The sequence below is a fragment of the Populus euphratica genome, unplaced genomic scaffold, assembly GCF_000495115.2.
Source record: "Populus euphratica unplaced genomic scaffold, PopEup_1.0 scaffold202.1, whole genome shotgun sequence".
Taxonomy (NCBI): domain Eukaryota; kingdom Viridiplantae; phylum Streptophyta; class Magnoliopsida; order Malpighiales; family Salicaceae; genus Populus; species Populus euphratica.
Window position 1 is genome coordinate 502,611 of NW_011499975.1, and position 21,757 is coordinate 524,367.

General features: G+C 32.1%; 2 protein-coding genes and 1 long non-coding RNA gene across 4 annotated transcripts; 1 reads left to right on the forward strand and 2 right to left on the reverse strand.

Moving 5' to 3' along the window:
• The first annotated feature begins 1,945 nt into the window (after window positions 1-1,945).
• LOC105139505 (uncharacterized) lies at window positions 1,946-3,511 on the forward strand. The gene is made up of 2 exons (XR_844990.1): window positions 1,946-2,189; window positions 2,987-3,511. It is a non-coding gene; the product is annotated as an uncharacterized LOC105139505 (long non-coding RNA).
• Window positions 3,512-4,378: 867 nt separating this feature from the next.
• On the reverse strand, window positions 4,379-6,798 carry LOC105139506 (PH domain-containing protein DDB_G0287875). Its single transcript, XM_011045967.1, has 2 exons — window positions 6,038-6,798; window positions 4,379-4,867 (listed from the first exon to the last, which is right to left on the reverse strand). The coding sequence occupies exons 1-2, from the start codon at window positions 6,496-6,498 to the stop codon at window positions 4,753-4,755; spliced, it is 576 nt and encodes a 191-aa protein (XP_011044269.1). The 5' UTR covers window positions 6,499-6,798; the 3' UTR covers window positions 4,379-4,752.
• A 4,092-nt stretch (window positions 6,799-10,890) lies between these two features.
• Window positions 10,891-14,434, reverse strand: LOC105139507 (uncharacterized). 2 transcript variants are annotated; one of them, XM_011045968.1, is made up of 3 exons: window positions 14,249-14,434; window positions 13,033-13,666; window positions 10,891-11,413 (listed from the first exon to the last, which is right to left on the reverse strand). In XM_011045968.1, exons 2-3 carry the CDS (start codon window positions 13,581-13,583, stop codon window positions 11,344-11,346), a joined length of 621 nt encoding a protein of 206 aa, XP_011044270.1. In that variant the 5' UTR covers window positions 13,584-13,666; window positions 14,249-14,434; the 3' UTR covers window positions 10,891-11,343. The 2 variants fall into 2 exon arrangements, with proteins under 2 accessions (XP_011044270.1, XP_011044271.1); XM_011045969.1 differs by having other exon boundaries at window positions 14,176-14,434.
• Between the last annotated feature and the right edge of the window lie 7,323 nt (window positions 14,435-21,757).

The following is a 21,757-nucleotide window of genomic DNA, read 5'->3' on the forward strand; positions in this document are numbered from 1 at the left end:
TTTGTCAATAAAGCTCTCATCAGTTAACGATATACTGTCAAATTTCAACTTTTTACATTTTTAAACCTTCTAAACTAAGTTTGAAATTATTTCTACATTCTAGCGTTCTTTTTTCACTTATATTATTTTTTTAGATTTCTTCTAAATATTTTTTAATATATATTTGTTTTTTTAATTATTATTTTTAAACTCAAAAATAAGTAACAATATATGTCACTCAATTTCCTCTCTTCACCGCTAACAGCACGATCACCATTATATTTTCTAGATGGTTGTTCATGCTAATGTAGCCCTGCCAGAGTATCTCTACCCAGTTGATCTTCATGACAAACGATATCCTCCTTTTCCCACATAGCCGCTTTCCATTTTGAGCTTCTCTGACCCTTGTGGTGTTGGTAATGAATTTACTGAATACTTTCCTTATGCATGGCCTTTCTTGGTCCAAGTATTGAATATAACATATAACTAATAACATGTTAACATGTTGTTATACCATAAATTTTTTGGATATATATATATAAAGAAGAAGGAAAGTGTATATAAGTAAACATTTAATTAAAAAACAGCACTAACTCTGGTTGAAAAATAAGATTGTAAAAAGAACTCTAAAAAAAAAAGGATAAGAGGTTATTAATGGTTGATATACATATTTATAAAATACTCTAAAGAATGACAAATTATTAGCGGTTGATATTACTTGACCATATATGACATATAGCAATAAAGATCTTCATATAATTCAATAAAAATTTAAATTACTGAACTGGAATTTTATTAAATTCTCAGGAAAACTTGTAGGTAATAAAAAAATAGACAATAACTTTCTAGGAGATAATTAAGTAAGCTTGTAATTTCAATTTTATAAACTAAAAACATGTATAAAAAATGTTTTATTATCTAGAAATTTCAATTCATGAATATAATTGATAGAATGTAAATATTATTTTTTTCTAAATTATTAAATTTACTTTACATTTAAATTATTTGATTTTCTCTTCAGTTAAACTACTATTTGAAGTGGATTTCATTATGTTAATATTTGTGGGATTTCATCATATTAATATTCTTGTAACCATGGAATACAATTACAGAATTCAAACCTGTTAACTTAAAATTTTAATTTTAAGTGGTAAAGTTCTTTTAATTGAGTCAACACCAATCAACTTACATAAAGCACATGTTTTTCTTTATTTTATCTTTTCTAATATATTAGACATCTAGATTTATTCAAGTTCCTTTTTATAACTAAATTTATATTTTTATAGTTTGTTTCTATAAATTCTCCCAATTATTATTTGTAATTTTCTTTCTTAATGCCCCGTAACAAATTAATATATGCAAGTATCTTGCATGTCATTAATCAGCTAAAATCGAGTTCAAGCCAGAAAGGGTACGGGGTTAACTCGATATTTCCAGTATTCTAGGAACACCCGTCATTTTATATTCCATCTATTTAAATTAAACCATATATTTTGAAGGCAATTATATTAAAATTGATATGAGTTAAATAATTTAAACAAATAAAAATAATAATGAAAATCACATCAATTTTAATATATAATTATGAACCAATACATATTACTAAATTTAAACGGATAAAGTATAAGATAGTAAATAATACAGAGTACGGTTAGTTACATGCCAATGAATACCGGTTAGTTACATGCCAATGAATACCATAGGTATAATAATAAAAAAGAAAAAAAAAAACCGACTTCAATAGAACTGGACTAGGTGGATTTTTCCACTCATTTAATGGGTTGATTAAATGGATGTTTAATATTATAATAGTAGTTATTTTTTATATAAAAACATATTTCAATAATATTTTTTTAGTTCTTAAAATTTATTTTTAGTATAAACACTTCAAAATAATTTATAATTAATTAATTATAAATAAAAAATCAAACTTTTAAGAAATGCACGGTCACCCGTGTTCGCAGAAACTTCCTCCTAAATAGAGGCCCTGTCTGATATGGCCGAGATCAGCGTTGGGCTGCCACTAAAAAGGTAGCGACGGCTATCAGCATTTAGCACCTGACCGTCACCCCCTTTAATCCCGTCCTTTCTTTCCTGGTACAAGCTCCAATCCAATGATTTCTCTAGGGTTTTGACAGCCCAAAAAAATAATTCTCTCTGGGGATTTCGCGTCAAGAAGAATCTCGGCCATCATTCTCTGCGTCGTCGAGGTATGCTTTTCTTTCTTTCCTTTATGATTTATGTGTGTTGGTAGTAATAGATTGTCAGCAGGGATTTGGATAAAAAAATTGGGTTCGTGCAAAATATTTTGCTAGGATGAAGCTGTTTCTCTTTTCTTATTTTTTAGGTTTCTAGGTTTTAATTGTATTTTCATCCTTTGAAACCTCTCTTACTTTCTTTTTTTTTTAGACTTTGTTGTCCCGGCAAGAGATGAAGCTCTTAGCTTCGGTATGGTTTGCTAAGTTTAGCTAAACTAAAACATAACATTCTCATTTGACAGAAACGGACTGGGCAATGGCATATGCCATTAGTTTGAAGGGAGATAAAGAATGTTATTCTGATGAATGAACGTTTGTGGGTTGCTGTGAAGCCCGTTTAATAGCTTCATCTATTGAATCTTCAAAACTTGCATATGAAGAGCTGGGTTTTTTAAAGCTAACCCTGATACCACACATTATTGACTGGATATAATTTTGGTTCGGTAGCCATTCTAGCTGTATTTTGGGTGCTTTATGCTAAAAATTTAGGAGATCCTACTTCTTTGTTTCCATGAGTGGGTTTATAGTAGAATTCTTTTTATTGTTGCTTGATACAGATTAACATGAGGCCGAGATCAGTTTGGTTAGAGTCACTCTTGATAAACAGAACATGAGAAATGGCCGTTTCTTAATATCATCTTGATGAGAGAAGTTTTAAAGATATATTTTATAAGCAGGTTTAAACACTTTGGGATGTCATGATGTATTGCATTGATAACAAACTAGCAAATTTTCATCTCTCGTTGCAGTAAACTCCATGAATTGAAATGTGTCAGTATCGACCATGGGAAGATGATTCAGCACAAATTGAAGATTATGAACAACGTACTAGAAATAACACAGGGCATGTAGATACAAGGTTGGAGGCTCGGGTAGCTTTATTGGAGGCACGGATGGCAAATGTTGAGGCTCGAGTGGAAAGGCTTGAGGCGAAGATGTTCTTTTTGCAAAAGGGAATGCGTGTAGTGTGTGCTTTGTTTTTGGTCACTCTTGCATATGCTGTATGTAAATGAATTCTGGAGATGATTCACTCATTAGTCTCAGGCTTGTATCTGCGCTGCTCTTAATGAGATACACTGGAAAATGTGTTTCATAAAATGAAGAATGTTTGTGCCCACATAAAAGGCGGAAAGATGACTATATATACAAATACCTAATGTCCACTAGAGTAGAAGATGGCCCGCAGGGAGGACTAAGTTATGGGACCTGGTATTTGTTAATGTATCCGCTTATTACGGCTTTTGTCTGAATGGCAATTACCAATTATGATGCTAGATTGTTTATCTTCCTTTAGGTTATGAGGATGATTATATTCTGCAAATTCACACCTTCACAAGCTGACATGCTACTATGCTAGTTATGCTAGCTATTTTTTCTGAGCAAGGTGCTGGAATGATCAGTTACCATCTACTGCAGGAGAACCGCAGATGGCATGCATGACCAAATTGCAAATTGCTACAAAAATTTGAAGGCTTTGGTGATCTCCTGGTGGCCATTTTAGGTGCAAGAATGTTTTCCAATGGTTCTTAAGTTCCTTCTACAGGTTGACAACTCGCTGGAAAATGGTTCTTGCAGCTAACAGAACAAGCAAGTCGATCTCCTTTATACTTTTGAAGGTTGCTCGTGGAGCGTTAGAGATCCAGCCTCAGTGAAACTCTTAACGTTCAACCTTTTCCATGCAAATGGTGTAACAGACTTGAACACGAAAAGACAAAAAGAACCAAAGAAAAAAGAAAGGGGCTTCCGTCTGGAATCTGGATAATGAGCAGGTCTAGTTTCCTTATTCCAGATGTTGATGGCTTGTTCATGATTTAACAGATGATAAATTAAGTTTAATGGCAGAAATTAAGGTTATGTTCTATATGATTTGTATAAATTGCTTTAAGTTTTGTTTTTTTTTTACTTTTAACTTACAGAAAAACTATTAAGTATATTTAGTTAGAAATAACTTCTAATTTAAATAAAAAAAATTGTTATAAAATTGAGTCAAATTTTTAATTTGGTTAGAAGTTAAATTTTCTAATTTTAACTTATGGATTCTAACTTGTACTATGTTTTTTTTTTAAAAAAGTTTAAATTTATTTTTATCAAACATGCTTCTAACTTAAAGTGGAAACTATAATTTTAAAGTCATATCAAACTAAGGGAAAAACTAAGCCCTGGATTACAATGATGAATAATTGAAACAGAAAATAATAGCAGAGGGATGAGAAACAGAATGTATGTTACCCAATTTCATCAATAATGGGATGAGCAGGCGGAATTTGATTATGAACAGTATGCAATGATAGCACTCCACTTGCGAACGATTGTCGCTGAAACAACCTCTTCTTCATGATGTATAAAAATGGATGTTGTCTATTGAAGTCGAGATAATATAGATCACCGAAGGAGTTGCAAAACAATGTATATGCTACAGAAATTACAGAAATCAAAACGTATAGGTGTCTTTGAGGACGAAGAAGGCAATTGCAGAGATCAAAAGGTATCCATGGCTCTGAGATCAAGCGTGAAGTTATTCCAGATCTATTATCCCGAAATTGGACAGAAGAATCTTTACTTGATCAACAAAGTCTGAGCCCGTTGCATACTCTGTTAGCATCCCAACAGCAAAACCAAACATTGCCCATCTGCTCAACCGGAAATGCAAGCGGCATCAGATCACGTAGAGCTTTAATTTTTCATGAAAAGATATGTGAACGCATTTTCTCTTTCAGTTGGGAAAGGAGGGATTTTTTTTTAATTTGTCAGCGCAGGATAAATTACAAACAGTCTGCAGAAACCTTATGAAGGATTATGCTGGAACTCCAAACGAATAGATTACAATTTAAAGGGAAGAGCTGGTTTTTGAAAGGGAAAAAGAAAAGAAACACTTGCAGAACAAAAATAAAGAAAAACTAGGGGTAAACATGAGAGTGAAAAAACATCTTTCTCGCTTCAAAAGAAGCTTTTGCAAGTCTGTGGTGCAATGGATGCGTACCACCCGCACCGCCTTGCCTCGAGCACTACTGATTGGTTAGGCATAGAAAATCACCAAGATAGTGAACTTTACAGGGGTCACAACGTCGTGAGAAGCATTAACTTGAAGGAGACTATATTTAAGCACAATCTACAAAGGAAAAATGCGCACTCTTTTCCTTTCAAAGGCTAAAGAACAATGGGTTTGAAATACTTTCAGTTATCTATTCAGGGAGGCATTCTTGCTGATATGATCATTCCAAGGTTCTCCTGCATAGGCTCTTATTATTTGTTCTTACTACGAAGATGACAGAAACTAATTTGGCAAGAAACTAACTACTTTTAAGCCAGTTTTAGTGGGAAGAAGCCATATCATCACTTCTCTTTTCTCTACGAACAATGTATCATTTTTTTTTTTTTATTTTTTTTATTTTTTTTTTTTTTTTTTTTTTTTTTTGATTTACTCCGGGCCAGCTTACGCGCACCACGACTAATCCCCACGGCCCACTGAACATCCTGCAAGCCCAGTGAGCAGGTAAGGCACCGCGGGGGTGACAGGCGTGCATGGTGAGGTTCGAACCCAGGTGCGGAGGAAGGGGACAAGCCCCTCCCACCGCTAGGCTAGAACCTCACTTGCAACAATGTATCATTTTGATTGGCCTAGTCGTTCAATTTCACTATTCAGGACCATGTAACCGTCAACTTGGGGAAACACCCACGAATCTATCCAGTAAGATGAAGTATCGGCGTAAACCCAGATAACCTAAACTTCCAAAAAATCCAAATTGCACAGGGAAAGCTACAGGATAAAAACAAAAAAAAACAAAAACAAAACTTCTTACCTCCCATTAGCAATCTCATTCTTGCCAAAGAACCCAAAGAAAGGACCTTGATCTGCTTCCTCAAGCTTCTTCTGCTTAAAATATTCTTGAAGCTCCTTAGCCTTTTGTCTCTGAAACTCCAAAGTCATCACATTTTTGTCCTCCACAGCCACCTTAGCAGCTGGCTTGGGTGGGGGGGCCACTGGAGAAGACAGTGAAGAAGGAGGAACGGGCTTCAAAGGAGGCGATGGTGATGCAGGCGGGGAAGGTTCTCTAAGAGGAGGGGCCACGGGTCTCCTTACAGGCCCTTCAGCTTGAGAGCTCCTTATGGTCACAATATAAGGCTTAGTTGTTGTTGAAAACCTATAGTAAGAAGATGTCGAGGAGGTTGATGAAGAGGAAGATAGAGAGGAGCAAGATGATGATGATGATGATGAAGGGTTTGGGATTTTGATGTACGGAATTGAGGATGCCACTGACATTTTTTCCTGCTCTTCTTTCTTAATCCAACTGCTAAATCTCTCTCTCTCTCACTCAATTCTTTCTCAATAGGATAATTGTTTCTTTTTCTGTGCAGACGTGGGTTTCTACTTCTTCTTGTTTTTTTTTCCGGTTTAGGAGGGATTTTGTGTATGTGAGGTGTTCTCAGAATCAGAAGAGAAGAGGTGTGTGGATAAGGTGCGGCCAAGTTCGAAGGACCGGTGACTATGGCGCTTCGCAGCCACTCAAGCATGTGGGATGTTACCGGCATGCCCCTCTTCTCTTCGCTCACCAGAAATCACAGCGTGTAAGAAAGATTCCAGTTTTTCGTTTTGACGCCTCGTGTGCGTCTGGGAATGCGGTAAAATTTATTTATTTATCATTAAAAATTAATTTATTTTTGAGTGTTTTGTATTATTTTATTGTAATGATTTTAAAAATAATTTTTTTTAAAAAAAAATATATTATTTTGATATATTTCAATATCAAAATATTTTAAAAAATAACCACAATTATATTTGCAAACACATTAACTATGTTAAACGTGGTTTGTTATGGATTAAATATTTTTATTTTTTATAAAAAGTTATGTATGTAAATTTTTTTAATATATTTTTATTATTAAAAAATATAATAAATTAAAAAATTTATATATACATGTAATTAAATAAATTAAAAATTATATGTTTTAATAAATAAATAAATAATCATTAATAATATTCAAAAACAAAACTTCAACAAATAATCGTTAAGGTTGAAATACTTAATGTTCAACTTTTTTATGTAAATGACATAGATTAAGATATTTAATTTTAAAAAATAAAATATTAAATTGATTGAATAAAATAAAAAGAAAAAAAATAACATGTAAAGTTGCACATATTAAAAATATCATCTAAAAATAAATATTTTTTTATTTTAAAAAATATAGTTTATCTATATAAAAGATAAAAATAAAACCATAGATGAATCAGAAAAACCTTTACAAAAATAAACACATAAAAAAATTAATATTATTTAAAAGAAGCTCTCTACACAGAATAAAAGAGAGGAAGTTTTGTCTGTTTTTTTTTCTTTTTCTAACATGTTTTTGATCCAAAATAACTACAAAACACCCTAGAAACCATGACAAATCCATTTATAGCCTTAAAAAACCTAAAACACCTCCCAAAAAACAAAACTCAACCCGAGTTTAAATCTATTTTTTCACGAACTTTTAAGGTATAAAAACACTTAATATGAACTCCCGCATTAAATAGAACAATTTAACATAAAAATCTTTTATTTTGATAACCTAAATTAATACTAACAATAAATTTTTCTCTCTACCACTGGAATTCACGCGACCCCTCTCTACTCTCTTAATAAGGGAAAAAATAACAAAAAAAATAACAAACATAAACCTACCAAAATGTAATTGAAACAATTTAGAGGGACAGTAATTATATAATTTGCATGATTATTTAAGTTGGAGGACCGAAATGAATATTTTAAAACTTATGGTATATCACCTATGTTTGTCACCTTTTTTATTTTGGTCCCCATCTTCCAATCCCACTATTCATAAGAATTTGAAATTAAGTACTCTTTAAATAGAACTTCATCGCTTAAAAATAAAATTTGAGAACCAAACCAAAAAAACAAAATTTTGTACAATGACAAATGTAGAAAGAAAATCTCACACATTTTAGTATACAAGTAATTTTTTTATTACAATTTTTAAATATTTTATCATCTAAAAAAATATTAAATTAATATTTTTTATATTATTTTTTAAAATATTTTCAATTAAAAAACACTCCACTCTACAATATCAAATAAACATGTAAGTGAGAAAGTTAGATTTGGAGAAACCCCCGATTTTTGGTCTAAATACAGACCACCACTAAATATTATAAAAACTTAAAACATATGGGAAAAAGTACTATAATACATACCTTGATTGATTATGGATTATAATAGTAAATTTATGGTTTTGCCCTCAAAAAGATATTAATTGAACTTTCATAGGAGGGAATAAATTATTTTCACAAGGTTCATTTTTCTTTCTATGTTTTTCAAGGGACAACTTGTTTTTCTCTTAATTTATTTGTATGGTAAATTCAAAATTCTCAAGATATGGCTTTAAGGGATTTTGCTTAATTTTATCAAGGTTTTTTTCATAGTAATTATTTGATCCTAGGACAATGTAATAATTTGATAAACAAAATTATAACAAAAAATAAAAATATATTATGTTGCTTGCATTAGAGTGTTTGCTACTATGCTGCCTTCGAGAAGCACATGGAACTTACTCTATTTATGAAAAACTTTCTTTTATTGTGTCAATAAACTTCTAGCGGTGTTCTCTTTTTAAGAGATTATGACTATATAAGTTGGTTGTTTCTTGGAGGATTGCCATCGACAATGTGTTTTTCTTTCTTTTTCTTCACTTGAAATTCGCAATAACCATTTGAAATTTTAGGGCAATTCCCTTAGTTGTGTGCATTTGACTTTCGGTGTTTATTTTTTTAATTTATAATTTTAATCCTTCATCATTTTGTAGGTTTTTAATTTTTTGATTTTATCATTAAATTTAAATTTATTATTATTTTATTTAATTTTAGTCGTGATTCTTTTTATTTCTTTTTTTTATGCTTCTTTTGTAAACTTTCAATTTTTTTTTTTGAATTTCATCCTTTAATAAAAAAAATTAGTTTATTATTTTTTAAAATTTAGTCATTCTTTTGGTGGTTTCTTCTTTTAGTTATTTTGTGTATTTATATTTTTTTTATTTAATTTAACCCTCGATCCAAATTTATTCATCATCTTATTTTTTTAAAACAATTTGATCATCGCTCTTTAAATTACTATTTTTTTTTCTCTTGGATCATTTTGTACCATTATTTTTTTCAATTTTATTTATTAAAAATTAGGCTTCGTGGTTTTTTCAAGTTTGATGCTTATGTTCAAATGACCTGGAACACAGGTTTTATACGCTAACACAGGTTGACATCTTTTTTCTAGATTTTTTTTTGTCATTACTCGACATAGATTTTTTTAGAAAATAGGCTTTGTGGTTTTTTTTGTTTTGTTTTCTATCAAGTTACTCAATCTCATAACTTAGCCCATGAGGTTGAAAGGTTAATTTGTGTTGGCTTTCATCTTTTTCATGGCTTTTAATTACTCTTTTTTCTTTTGGATTCTTTTGTTTGGTTGATTTTTTTATTAGTCAATAATTGATTTTTTAAAAATTAAGTTTTATTATTTTTTAATATTTGATATTTCTGATCAAATGGCTTGAGTCATGAATTTTATAAGCTAACAATGGGTGTCTTTTTTTAAAAATAACTTTGGTGATTTTTCTTTTTATTAAGTTAGCAAATAGCATAACTTAATAGATGGGTGTGATGAGTTGACTTGGGTGGGTTAGAGCTTTTTTTCTTCATATAATTACTAAAAAAGTTTTATCTTTTTGTGATTGATTTTTTATATATATAATTCAATTATTTAATATTTAATTAATTAAAAATTAAATTTTAAAGTTTTTTAAATTTGATATTTATGATCAAATAACTCGGGTCATAAATTTAATAAATTAACATAAGTTAATATTATTTTTTGAGTTTTTTTTTTGGGACAATAGCTCAATTATTGAGCCCATTTGAGATTACATATATTATGATTTTAAAAAATTAAATTAAATTAGAGGATTGTCTTTTTATTATTAAATTATTTAAACTTATTAAAAACAGTCCGTTCAATCACTTGGGGTTTTGAATTTCTTTTACTGTTTTAAAAAAAATTGGCCTTTAACTTTGTTTTACATATGATAAAAAAAAATTAACCTGGCTTGCACTGTTATGCCTTCTACTAATATAAGTTTACTTTCAACTTTTAATAATTAATTCATTACAAATAAAAATTTTAATTTATTTTGATGCAGGTTATATACCTTTATCATGATCTAAGATGAATTACCTCACAATCTGTTGACACAAATCGATGCTGCGTCTAAATATTAATTTTTTAAAATATATTGTTTAAAAGATCATAATTAAAGTATTCTTAATAAAAAGTATTTCACCTTATGCATAAAGTTTTGACTTCCTATTGCCTTGGTACTTTTTTAGGCTGAAAAAAAAAAACCAAAATAAATCAAAACTAGCACAAGCTAAAAAGCTAGCACGTACCAGAGTTTGACCGGCAAACGTGACTAAAACCTTGAATAAATTCAACTACCAAATTATTGTATTCTCTTCTCATGCCTTAATCTGGTCACACAGTAATTCCTTTCGGGTTGTTCTCAGAGCACTTAAATCTATCCTCGAAATAAATAGAAAAGGAGAGAATCAGTTCAACTTGGTCTCGTATTGCTGTGATTCCTGGAAAAGCTTTCTCGCTAGTCTGAAGACTGAATAAAAATGGTAAAGGTGAATAATATCACAAAATGGGAGCATACAAGCTAATCCATCAAACTACCAATAAATGGCCAAAAATAACATGAGACATTCATTGAGAAAACAATGGGCAGGGCAATCACAAGTAACAAGAATAAGGTGATAAAACAGCGTGAAGAATAGAGTAACAAAATTGAAATCCTCATCAATTGAATATAGGCACAAATGATCAGAGTCCAACAGGCGTGGCCGGATATAGAACTTCTCATGAATTCACTATGGATGCGTGGTCGGATGCAGAACTCCTTGCTATGGTAGCATTTCATATGCACTCAATTACTCTTCTTCTTCAACAAAAATCAGTTGATCCAGGGAGAAAGCAGATGACCTCTGTTAGTAGTAGCAAATTCAAGGGATGTACCAGGCATCTTGTGAAAACTTGGGCGCCGCCAAAACTCTGGTAATTGATCACATAATCACACATGAACAACTTCTTTCATTTCCATTCTCATATTCATCATCTGATCCACCTGTTTCACTGTCATGGATCAAGTTTACGAATCAGCAAGATTGTCATGATGAATATTAACCAGATAGAAAGGAAACCTAAATGAGATACGAGTTAGATAAGAAAGTCTGGATGAAGAAAGCTGTGCTTCTGCATAATGCATAGCAAAATGCTACCAAAAATCTATATACAAAACAAGTGGACTCCTTCACACTTTAGGACCAGAAATTATAGAAACCATGTCACGTAGGAAACCAACTTGCTGACTCCAATGGTGCCCAACATTTATAGCTTTCTTCAATCATCGCATATGCATATGGCAGGGGCTGTTGTAGATGCAGGAAATGGATGCCCAAATCAAAGACCAATAATACTTGAACATAATGCCTCTTCAATATGGAAATAGCAATCAGAAGACCCATCTAACACACTTCAGTTGTGTAGATGGAAGCAATCAACAAACAAAATAACATCTATAAACACACTTCAAACAGTGGACTGACAGAAGATCCAGTATAACCAATCCAAGACAGTAGAAGAAGAACAGAATCAGTGCCAAAATAGGAAAGAGGCTTGAGGCCACGTTGCTATTTCAGGCTGTTAATTCAGAGAGTTGCTATTTGCAAATGGCAAACATGCACCATGGTCAATATAAAATTACTGAGTATCAGAAGAGAACTATCTTTTGGCAAGTCTCAGAGAGATGCATGCAATAAATATATCACCGACATTTCACTTCAAGCCTTCAGCTAGTTTGATCATACACAAGGAAAGGAAATGGTTTGATCAAACAAAGCTGATTTGCAGAAAGGAATGTGCAATGTGAAGTGACAATGTGCATGGAAAGAGAGTGGAATGCAAATGTACATGAATTGGCAAAGAACTGCGAACAAAAACAATATAAAGAAACTCAAAATCACCAGTGAAAGAAGAACACGCTACAAATAACACAATTGACGATAAGGAAATGAGAAGAACTGATGTAAACAAAATATTCCCTGCCCTCACTTTTGAGAGTCTGCTCTGGAACAAGGACACAAAACCTCATCCATCATAGCTACGGTCAATCACAATCATAAATCCTTTAGTGTTTTACTCAGTTTCAAAATCTCCAAACACATCCCATCCTTTTATCACTTGAGCTAAGGCTCAAGTTGAATGCTCATGTTATCATATAGATCACTTAACCTCCACTTGTTAGTACGAGATAGGCCAAACTTGCTGAAAGTTTTATTTGTTTCCTTATCAGGCAATCAAAATATAATTATCACTTTTTGAGATTGCGAGTAACCTGATCTTCTTAAGACTGTACTGATATGAACGAGTCATACAAAATGACTCAAAAATAAACATCTCATGTTAGTATTCCAAATGAAAGACAATCAACCCCTTAAAGCTCATGAGAAACAGGGTCCATGTTTAGCAATATGGGAAATCAGAACTTGTGCAGATGTAACTTGGAAATTCAAAAAGACAGTGGTACCCCTAGAGGTACCTATAACGGAGGCTTATGCCACATGGACAAGAGCACACATGAAACAAATTCCAGAAGAGGTTTTGCAATCTCCTTGATATGCTTGAAACATGAATTAAACTTAATGCAGATCTCATAACATCAAAATTTAGATCAAGAGAAGGTACTCCAATACCTTGGTTCAAATTCCCTAATTTCAGCAAGCTCACTCCCACAAACATCGGTCCACTGCACTTTTCTCCTTTCTGTATGACCAGGGATATCACTACCTTTTTCATTCAATGGCTCGCTCTGATTAGCATCCTCAACAGGAACTGGAATACTTTTTGATGTCTTCTTCAAACTACTCCTAAGAGTAACTTTTATTGCATTATTATCACCTTCGAGTTCAGTTGTAAGATCTTTTCCCTTGTCAGCAACAAGAGGATCTGGCAAGACATCCTTCTGTTGGGCAGGGCCTACTTTGAGAGGTGATGGGGATTCAAGTCCTGCGGAAGCGCGACCAAAGCAGACAAAAGAAGCGCAGCCGCGGGAAAGCCGGTTCTTCAAGGAAGCCAGCTGGAGGTCAAAGTCAGGTTCTTGGTCCACCAACTGGTACTGATTCCACGGCGTAACTCTCATGGGTTTGTCTTCGTGCTTCTGACCCAAGAGAAGAAGGGTCAAGCCCTTGCTATACCCAGAAGCCGAAGAAGAGAAGAACCCTCCTCCTTCCACTGCCAATAACATTAGTTCTGATCATCTGGGCATCAATATATATTTTCTGTGTCGCTCCCCACACCGCCCCCTTGCTAGTAACAAAGACACCAGCCCTTCATAGAGCAATTATTTCATGGTCAGATAGGTTGCCATCAAAACACAACAGAAAATCAAATATTAACAAAAACAAAAACAACCATATGCTAGTGATTACTCAATTTATATTCGTTTCCGGCCAATGAATGGTTAGATTTATCACGGTGATCTACAAACTTTAAATCCCAGAACCACACGCGAAAAAAAAAAAAAGCTATCCAAAAGTGGCAAAGAAAATGGCATTAATATAAATAGTTAGATCGCCAACATCAGCAATCTGATCGAAGTTACAACAGCCCATTTAATACAAAGTCATCAAACAAACATGGTCAATCCCAATTTTGACCATTAAAAAAAAAACAGGTATCGATCATGAGATGCTTAAAAAAAATGACTTGAACGCATCCCAAACAGGATTCAACTGTTCAACGAGAGAAAGATGGCTGGCATGCATCAATTCATTTTTTTTTCAAAAAAAGAGAAGAAGAGGGGAAAACAAGAGCAATTCAGCTGCTAATTTTACTACCTTTTGGTTGTAACAAAGTGGATATTCCTTTCTCTTTTTTTCTCGGGAACCAAACAGAAAATCTTTTGAGTACCCGATAGCGACGCGATAGATCTACGAGAGAATCTGGAGGACTAAAACGGCGGCGCCGGCATGTCGGATCCAATAAATCGGCGAGGAATTTGAGAATAGTGTAGACAGCAAGTAAATAAAATGAGAAATGTAGTTATTAGTGAGTGGAAAATAAATTGAAATAGAAGAAAAAGGAAAGAAAGGTAAAGAAAGAAAGAAAGTTTGGGCTTACTCCTGGTTCAAATTATTTAAAAGGTGGATAGGGACGTGGCGCATGATGCAATTGGGCCCCACCTATTTTTCTTATTATTATTTTAGTGAGGAGTACTTTATTTATTATTTTCTGTGACGTATGTGAAATTTGGGAAGGAGAATATATATTTGGGTTAAAAATGTTTTTATTTGAAAATGTATTAAAATAATTTTTTTAATTTTATATATTAGTATATTAAAATTATTAATTTAATATTTTTTTAATTAAAACATATTTTAAAAAAATAATTATAAATAAAAGTTAATATACTTTTGAACACGAAAAAAGAGAAAGTTGGCTTTTGTTTGATTATCATCATGTATGCACGCAAGTTTTCTTTTAACTAACAAGTCAAGTCCACTTTTTAATTATTTATTTAATTAATTGATTGATTGTATTAGTAATTATTACAAATTCTTCTTTTATCTTCCACCTTTTTACTCTTTCTATTTTCTGGATATAATTTAAGTACTATTACCACTTCTAATCATTTCTTAAGTAGATTTAATTATCATTAATGTTTTTAAAAAGTAAAAAAAAAACAGTCTTCTTTACCCAAAATAATAGACACTATTTTAATTTAGTGATTAAATTACATGAGATCTAATTTGATTTTTGAAAACAATATTTAGACAAACCTATAACTATTATCAAATATTAATCAATTAACTATAAATAACATTTTATCTAAAAAATATGTTTTTCTAATCAAGTTCTAGGCATAGTAGTTGATGATGTTTTAAAATCTAATATATTTAATAATTAGGGTTTTTAAATGTTTTGAATAGAGATTCATTATATATTTATGTCAATATTTTATTTTTTAGAGTTCATAAAATTTATTTGACAAAAAAACTTATTTTAGGTCTTTCAAATGTTGTTAAAAGTCATGATTTTCACTAATATATCATTCATATGAGCTTCCATGTTCCTCTCGGTTTGGTATATGAATAATTCATTGACCATCTACTAATAAATAACCCTTGTGTTTTTCAAGCTAAAAATCATTGCCTTATAGCAAAAGATTCCTTCTTTTTTAGTGAAAAAAGTTTTCTCCTCATCTTTCACATTTATAAGGATTTAATGGTATCCTGAATTAATATCCAATGAGCTTAAAAACTCAAAGTCAATCATAGAATCCACTAATTTATCAAATTTTTAGAGATGAAAACTATTATTTAAACAGGCCTTATTCGGGTCAGCGAAGTCTACACACATCCTCTATTTTCCAATGTCTTTCTTCATTGTGATCATATTAGCCAACCAATCTGGATACATGACCTCACAAATAAACCCAGTAGCCAATAATTTAACCACTTCTATAGTTATTTTCTGTTATCTTCTCCCCCAAAGTTTCTCTTCTTCTCAATTTGAAATCTATAAGTAACTATCTCTAGATCGATCCCTAGCAAATCTAAATTGTTAAAAGCAAAATTGGTCTTACAAGTAAGGAGGAAATTTGTCAATAATTTCTACTGAGATGGTTTCAAGATGGAGCCTATCTTGGTAGCAACCTTCTCTTATTGCCTTAAAAATAATTATTTTAAATGCTCTATCGCCTCAATTTTGACCTTCACCTTTTCTTTCAAGGACTTGGTGTGATCCAAGGACTTTGTGTGCTTTAAGACCAAAGACCTCTTATCTTTCAAATATATATACATTATGGCCTTTTAGTTTCCTTTCATGATAACCACTTTTTTTTTAGTAGGGAATCTCCAGATCAAATATCATATGCTTTTGAATGCTAATCTTATTATATAAAAGAGGTCTTCATATTATAGCCTTGTAGGCCAAAATCATATCTATCATCATCAAGGTTTGTTGAAGGGTAAGGTCTTTAGGTATATGTTTATTGTGATTGAGATCTTCAAAGCACCCTTTATTAGCATTCCTAGCTCTTCAATCCCAATTAAATAGGTTTTTATATAAGTCATCCTTGAGGAATCTATCCTCATTTGGGACATCACTTTTCTAAATAAGATGTTAATTGAGCTTCCATTATCTACCAATACCTCATGGACTTGATAATTGGTAAAACTATGAAAATTACTAGTACATCCTTATAGGAATAAGTCGTCCTTCTTCATCTTTTAAAGTAAAAGTTATTAGCTCATATACCTAAAAGTATCTCCCTGAATCTTAGATAGGGCTTAGACAGGTTGGCCGGGGTCTTTTCTATCATGTTCCATATGGGTATCAACCTCTCAATATCTTTCTTTAGTGTAAAACAATATTTTATGTGATGCTTTTTATGCTTGTAGAATAAGCAAAACTTCTTGGAGGTGCGTGTGTATAGTGGCAACACCATATGAGGTGGATATTGAACAAATTATTTTCCCTTGAGGGTGGCATTCAAAAGAGTCATATATGCACCTTTTATCCTTGTGGAATAGCAAAACTTCTTGGAGGTACGTGTGTATAATGGCAACACCATATGAGATGAATATTAAACAAATTATTTTCCCTTAAGGGTGGCATTCAAGAGAGTCATATATCTTGTCTCGAGGTATTATATGCACTTTCTTATTAGTCTTTTCTGACATTTCTTGGAATTATTATCTCTATTGCGAGAGAGACTCCATTTGAAAGGTTTCTCAACCTCATCCTCATCCTCTTGGTAGAAACAAGTAGATCCATGCCTCAATATAGTGACCTCTTCTATTCATATATGATTTTTTAAAACTTGTTTTACCTTCCACAAGCTTCTATCTGGTAGAGCATACAAATCCTTCTAAAAAAAAACATTTCTTTACTCCACTTATCAAAATGTTAATCACTTCTTCCATATGAAGCATTTCTTTGTTACACCTCTTCAAATATAACCTAATGGATTTTCCTCTTAATTGAGTAATGCTAAAATTTTTAACAAAGCTCTTCTTAACGAGTATACTAGTGTTAAACTATGATATAAGTTTAACATAGATGTCTTTAAAACTCATGATAGAGCCTGACTTTAGGTTTTTATATTAGGCTTATGCTGACCTTTTAAAAATCACAGGTTGAATCTTACACATAACATCATTGTTTTGGATGACCGACTCTGGGTTGTTATACACGTTTTAGACATATTCTCATGAATCCATGAGACCATCATAATTGTCTAAATTTATCTTTATGAAGATGTAATCCTTATGGATGAGGGTGTGTAAGACTTGTCTAGATAAATATGATCTTTTATCTACGAGGACCATAGACCTCATTTTGGAAATATCTATTAGCCATGCTTCTTCTTGACTGTTGTGTAATAGACTCTAGAGAGTTAGAGAATTCTAACATGAAATGATAAGATTGATAGATAACTTCAATCTCACAGCGGCTAGAAAGATCACGTCTAGAGTAACTATTTATTGGGAAAACTCGATGTCTATAAAAGCGATCTCTAGCGATCTCTAAAGGAACTAGGAAATCATTGAGGTGGAAAACTTTCCAAGTCATTTAGTCCACCTTCTTTGGATAATACAATTGTCTTATGGTAAAATGGATTACTTGTGGTTAAGAGTTAGGATAAATGGAGCTACCTCACACGTTAGGACTTATTGGGTTGATGTTGCCTCTGGGGTGCCAAGATAGCTTGGGTAAGAGCTTGCACCTTATTAATGAATTGTTGAAATTTTGATGGAGTAGATGTGCTAGTAATTATAAGGAGATCTGTGACACGTCCCACTCCAGGAGAATCTTGATATTTTACCATTAATAACGATTAGGGATGCTAGAAACCAATTCATAAAGAATAATTAATGGCTTTTTTTTAAGGTCTCATGGACAATACCAATTGATGATGTTTCAAAATTCAATATATTCTGGAATGATAGTTTTTAAGTGTTTAGATAAAAGGTGGTCACACATTTATGACTTCATAATTTATTTTTATTTTTTTCTATTGGGTTATTATAGTCTCATGACTCAAATTACAAGTTTGACATGTTAACTCGGGTTGATTTAAATTAATATTTTTTTTATCTTTTTTAATTGATTATTTTTTCAATTTCATCCTTCAATATTATATTTATTGTACATTAAGCTTTATAATTTATTTTGATTTATTTTCAATGACGTTAACATAGTCTCCTTTCATGGCATGCAGATAAACAGATTAACTCGAGTTGATCTGAATTAATCTAATATATTATCATTTTAAAATTTAATCTGACTTGTAGTGCAGTATAGTATATACTGGTAATCTAGTATATACTAATTAGGAATAACATTACATGTTTCTATATCTTTTCTTAAGTACTCACTCGGCTCCCTCTTCTTTTTTATTTGTTAAAGAGAGAGAGAGAGAATCTTGGAGCTTACCTATACCTAAAAATGAAAATTTTTATGGTTATTATTTTTATTATTATTATTCAATAAAAATTTCAATATATATGAAGTTTAATTTTAGTGATAAAATGCATTAATTCTAATATTTGATGGTATTAATTTTCAATGAAAGATTTGATGATCTTAAAACTTTATCAAATAAGAATATTTCAATTTCAGTATATAAAAATTATTATGAATATAATTACTCTGAAGACCTAACAATGGTTACTTCAGGTTGGAGGGTTCCACATCGGCACACCTCCTGTGGCCTCCAGATTTTAAAATGCAACTCGTGAGATGCCGCTGTAAATGGTTGGTATGGCAAAATCGCCGCCCCTTCAAGTCTCTTGAAGATCAATTTACTTCCCAAAACATAAGACCAGGAAATGGTAAATTGTTTTTTTTTTAAATTAAAAACTGATGATAAATTGTTTGAATCTGTCAATTTTGGATGGTCCCATAGTCACCAAAAACTAACGGCATGGACAAACACTTGCACTATCGAGCTACTTACGAGCTAGTTGTCCGAATTCGGTGCTGAGGCGGACACGAGAAAGAAGAAAAAAGGTTTACTGGTCGGAATGACTGGATAGACGACTTCCGAAGCTTATTGCATTAGTATTCACGAGTCTACAAAAATGATGTGATTATAAAATAAAAAAATAAAAAAAGAGTCTTGCATTGGAAGAAAAAAGAGATGCAATGGTGATAAATGCACCCTTAGATTTGATCAAGCAAGCCAATTGGTTCATTATTTACACACATCTATCCTATGTCAGAAGCATAAATAAGACTTCCGAGGTAATAAGTGTATAATTTTAAAGATGAAAATTCCAACTTTAAGCATCACAAGCTATAATATATATTACTACAATTTTATATACGTTGTAATATTTAATATTATTTTTTTAAAAATCAATAATAAATATATAATTATTTACAAGATTGTTTTCATTTAATAACTAAAAAAGCATTTATATTTTATATTCAATAAATTAAAAAAAAAACTTTCTCCATCTTCTTCCCCTCCACACCAAACCTAGTCATAATCTTCCATTTTCTTTGATCTCTCACCAACCACCATCCTCAACAACAATCTCACCAAATTGTAAGGGACTAGATATATTATACGCAGTAAACAACAATATTGGCATGTTGTTCGGTAACCCCTTAATCCTGTTAAGTGAGTTCATCAGTAATTGAAAAAACAAAAAAAAAAAACCTATAAATCTATTTCAAATAAGTCCAACAGCTTTGGAATAACGATCTTGAGATTTCTTTATGAAAGACTTCTCCTCCATCCTCGGGTTGACAACTGACAATGTGAAGGGTGATTTTTCCATGTTTTTATTTTAAAAGATAAAACACCGAGTCACTTCTTGGTTCAACCAAATTGATTTGATTGGATTCCTTAAAATGCAATTTTTGAAATTAATTCAATTACATAGTAGAATCTTTGAGTTTTTAGTTGGATTTTATAAATACATGGATTATTTTATTTTTGCATGTTTTTTTTATTTTTTTTAATTATAAATATCTAGACCCCCTTTCACATATCTCGATTAATTTTTTAAAACTTAAAATTAATAATAATATAAATTTTTAATAATTTTAAAATTTATAGCATTCAAATTAATAACTTTTAATACCAAACACTGTAAATTGAGTTATATCCCACATAATTATACCTTTTCTTTTCTTATTTGGCTAGTAGATCTTCCTCTTTTCAGTGTATCCTATTTCTTACAAGTAGGTTAGGTTACAACAGAAGAAAGCCACTGAAAACGCGTGCTGGCTAGCACATATATAAATATTGCAGCCGGCGCAAGTAATTGATCACATGCAGTCGTCTCAGCTCCAAGGATTTAATAATTTAATGGTCACGGTGGCACCCTAATAGCTCTAAAGCTTATGGTTACCAGAAATAAGAAAGGTCCAGTGGGTCGTGCTCGTGCAAGAAGCAGCACCGCCGACTCTCGAGGCAAGAACATTGTCACTTTAATGCATGGATGAGGACCACCAACTTTATCGGAAGTTAACTTGAAACTTCCAAAGAAACGCTGAATTCCTGGGAAAGGGAAGTGTGCCTGTCATGCTGCTGAGAGCAAAGGGTCAGAAAGGAAACAAACAAGGCAATAATTTAATGAGCCTCGTGTTAAAACTTCCCATATAGGAGGCTCTAACACCCTGTAAAAAGCTGGACAATCATTTAGATTCCACTCCACTATGCAGAGGTCTGTCTCTACAATAATTTTACTGGTTTTTCCTTCTCGCGTTGGGGACAAGATTTTTAGTCTTTTGAAGTGGACATGAGTAATTATGAACAACTCGCTGGCCTCGTTTGTCTTTCCAAACTTGGATGTCTCCTTGGATTAGATCATCCCTAGATTTTCTGTGTCGAGAACTAGGGCCTTAAATTGTCAATAATAGGCCATACAGCAATGGTAGTGGCTTCTCTTTCCATTCCAAGATGTCTTCATTAATTCTCTCCAGTGGTTGTTCTGCAAATACAATGTTCAATCATATGAATTATCTATTCATTAATTTTGTTTTAACGCCAGATATTCATTCAATTTGGACCATAAAGGGTCAGTGTCCCTGGGCCACACACATTAGACAAGGAAAATATCCCAACTTGAATCAGATTAGTCAAAGATGGAGTTCTCCACAATCTATTCTTTCTTATAATTCCACAGTCAAAAGATGAATTTAATCGATAAATCTTTCTATGGAAAGCAGGAGGAGAAACTTGTGGCCTGGAGTTTTCCGATAATCTTCACCGAGGCACTCGTTGAGCTTCTTGTTCACCACTTTCTTGTATGACAGCGGCCATGGTATTCTTTTAGGAGGTTCTTTACTTTAAGGTCAAGACATCCATAAGCCTAGATAGTATTTGACCAGACTCCTTTCTCTGTATTGTCAAAAGGTTTTGCTCCTGTTTTTATACACAAAAGAAATGCCCTAAAACCG

Bases quoted from the DNA above. Each gene is read 5' to 3' on its own strand.
- LOC105139506 (XM_011045967.1), bottom strand. From the start codon at position 6,498: ATGTCAGTGGCATCCTCAATTCCGTACATCAAAATCCCAAACCCTTCA. The intron at 4,868-6,037 runs GTAAGAAGTTTT...CCGGTTGAGCAG, and splicing joins AATGAGATTGCTAATGGGAG to ATGGGCAATGTTTGGTTTTG.
- LOC105139507 (XM_011045968.1), bottom strand. From the start codon at position 13,583: ATGTTATTGGCAGTGGAAGGAGGAGGGTTCTTCTCTTCTTCGGCTTCT. The intron at 11,414-13,032 runs GTATTGGAGTAC...GATCCATGACAG, and splicing joins ATTAGGGAATTTGAACCAAG to TGAAACAGGTGGATCAGATG.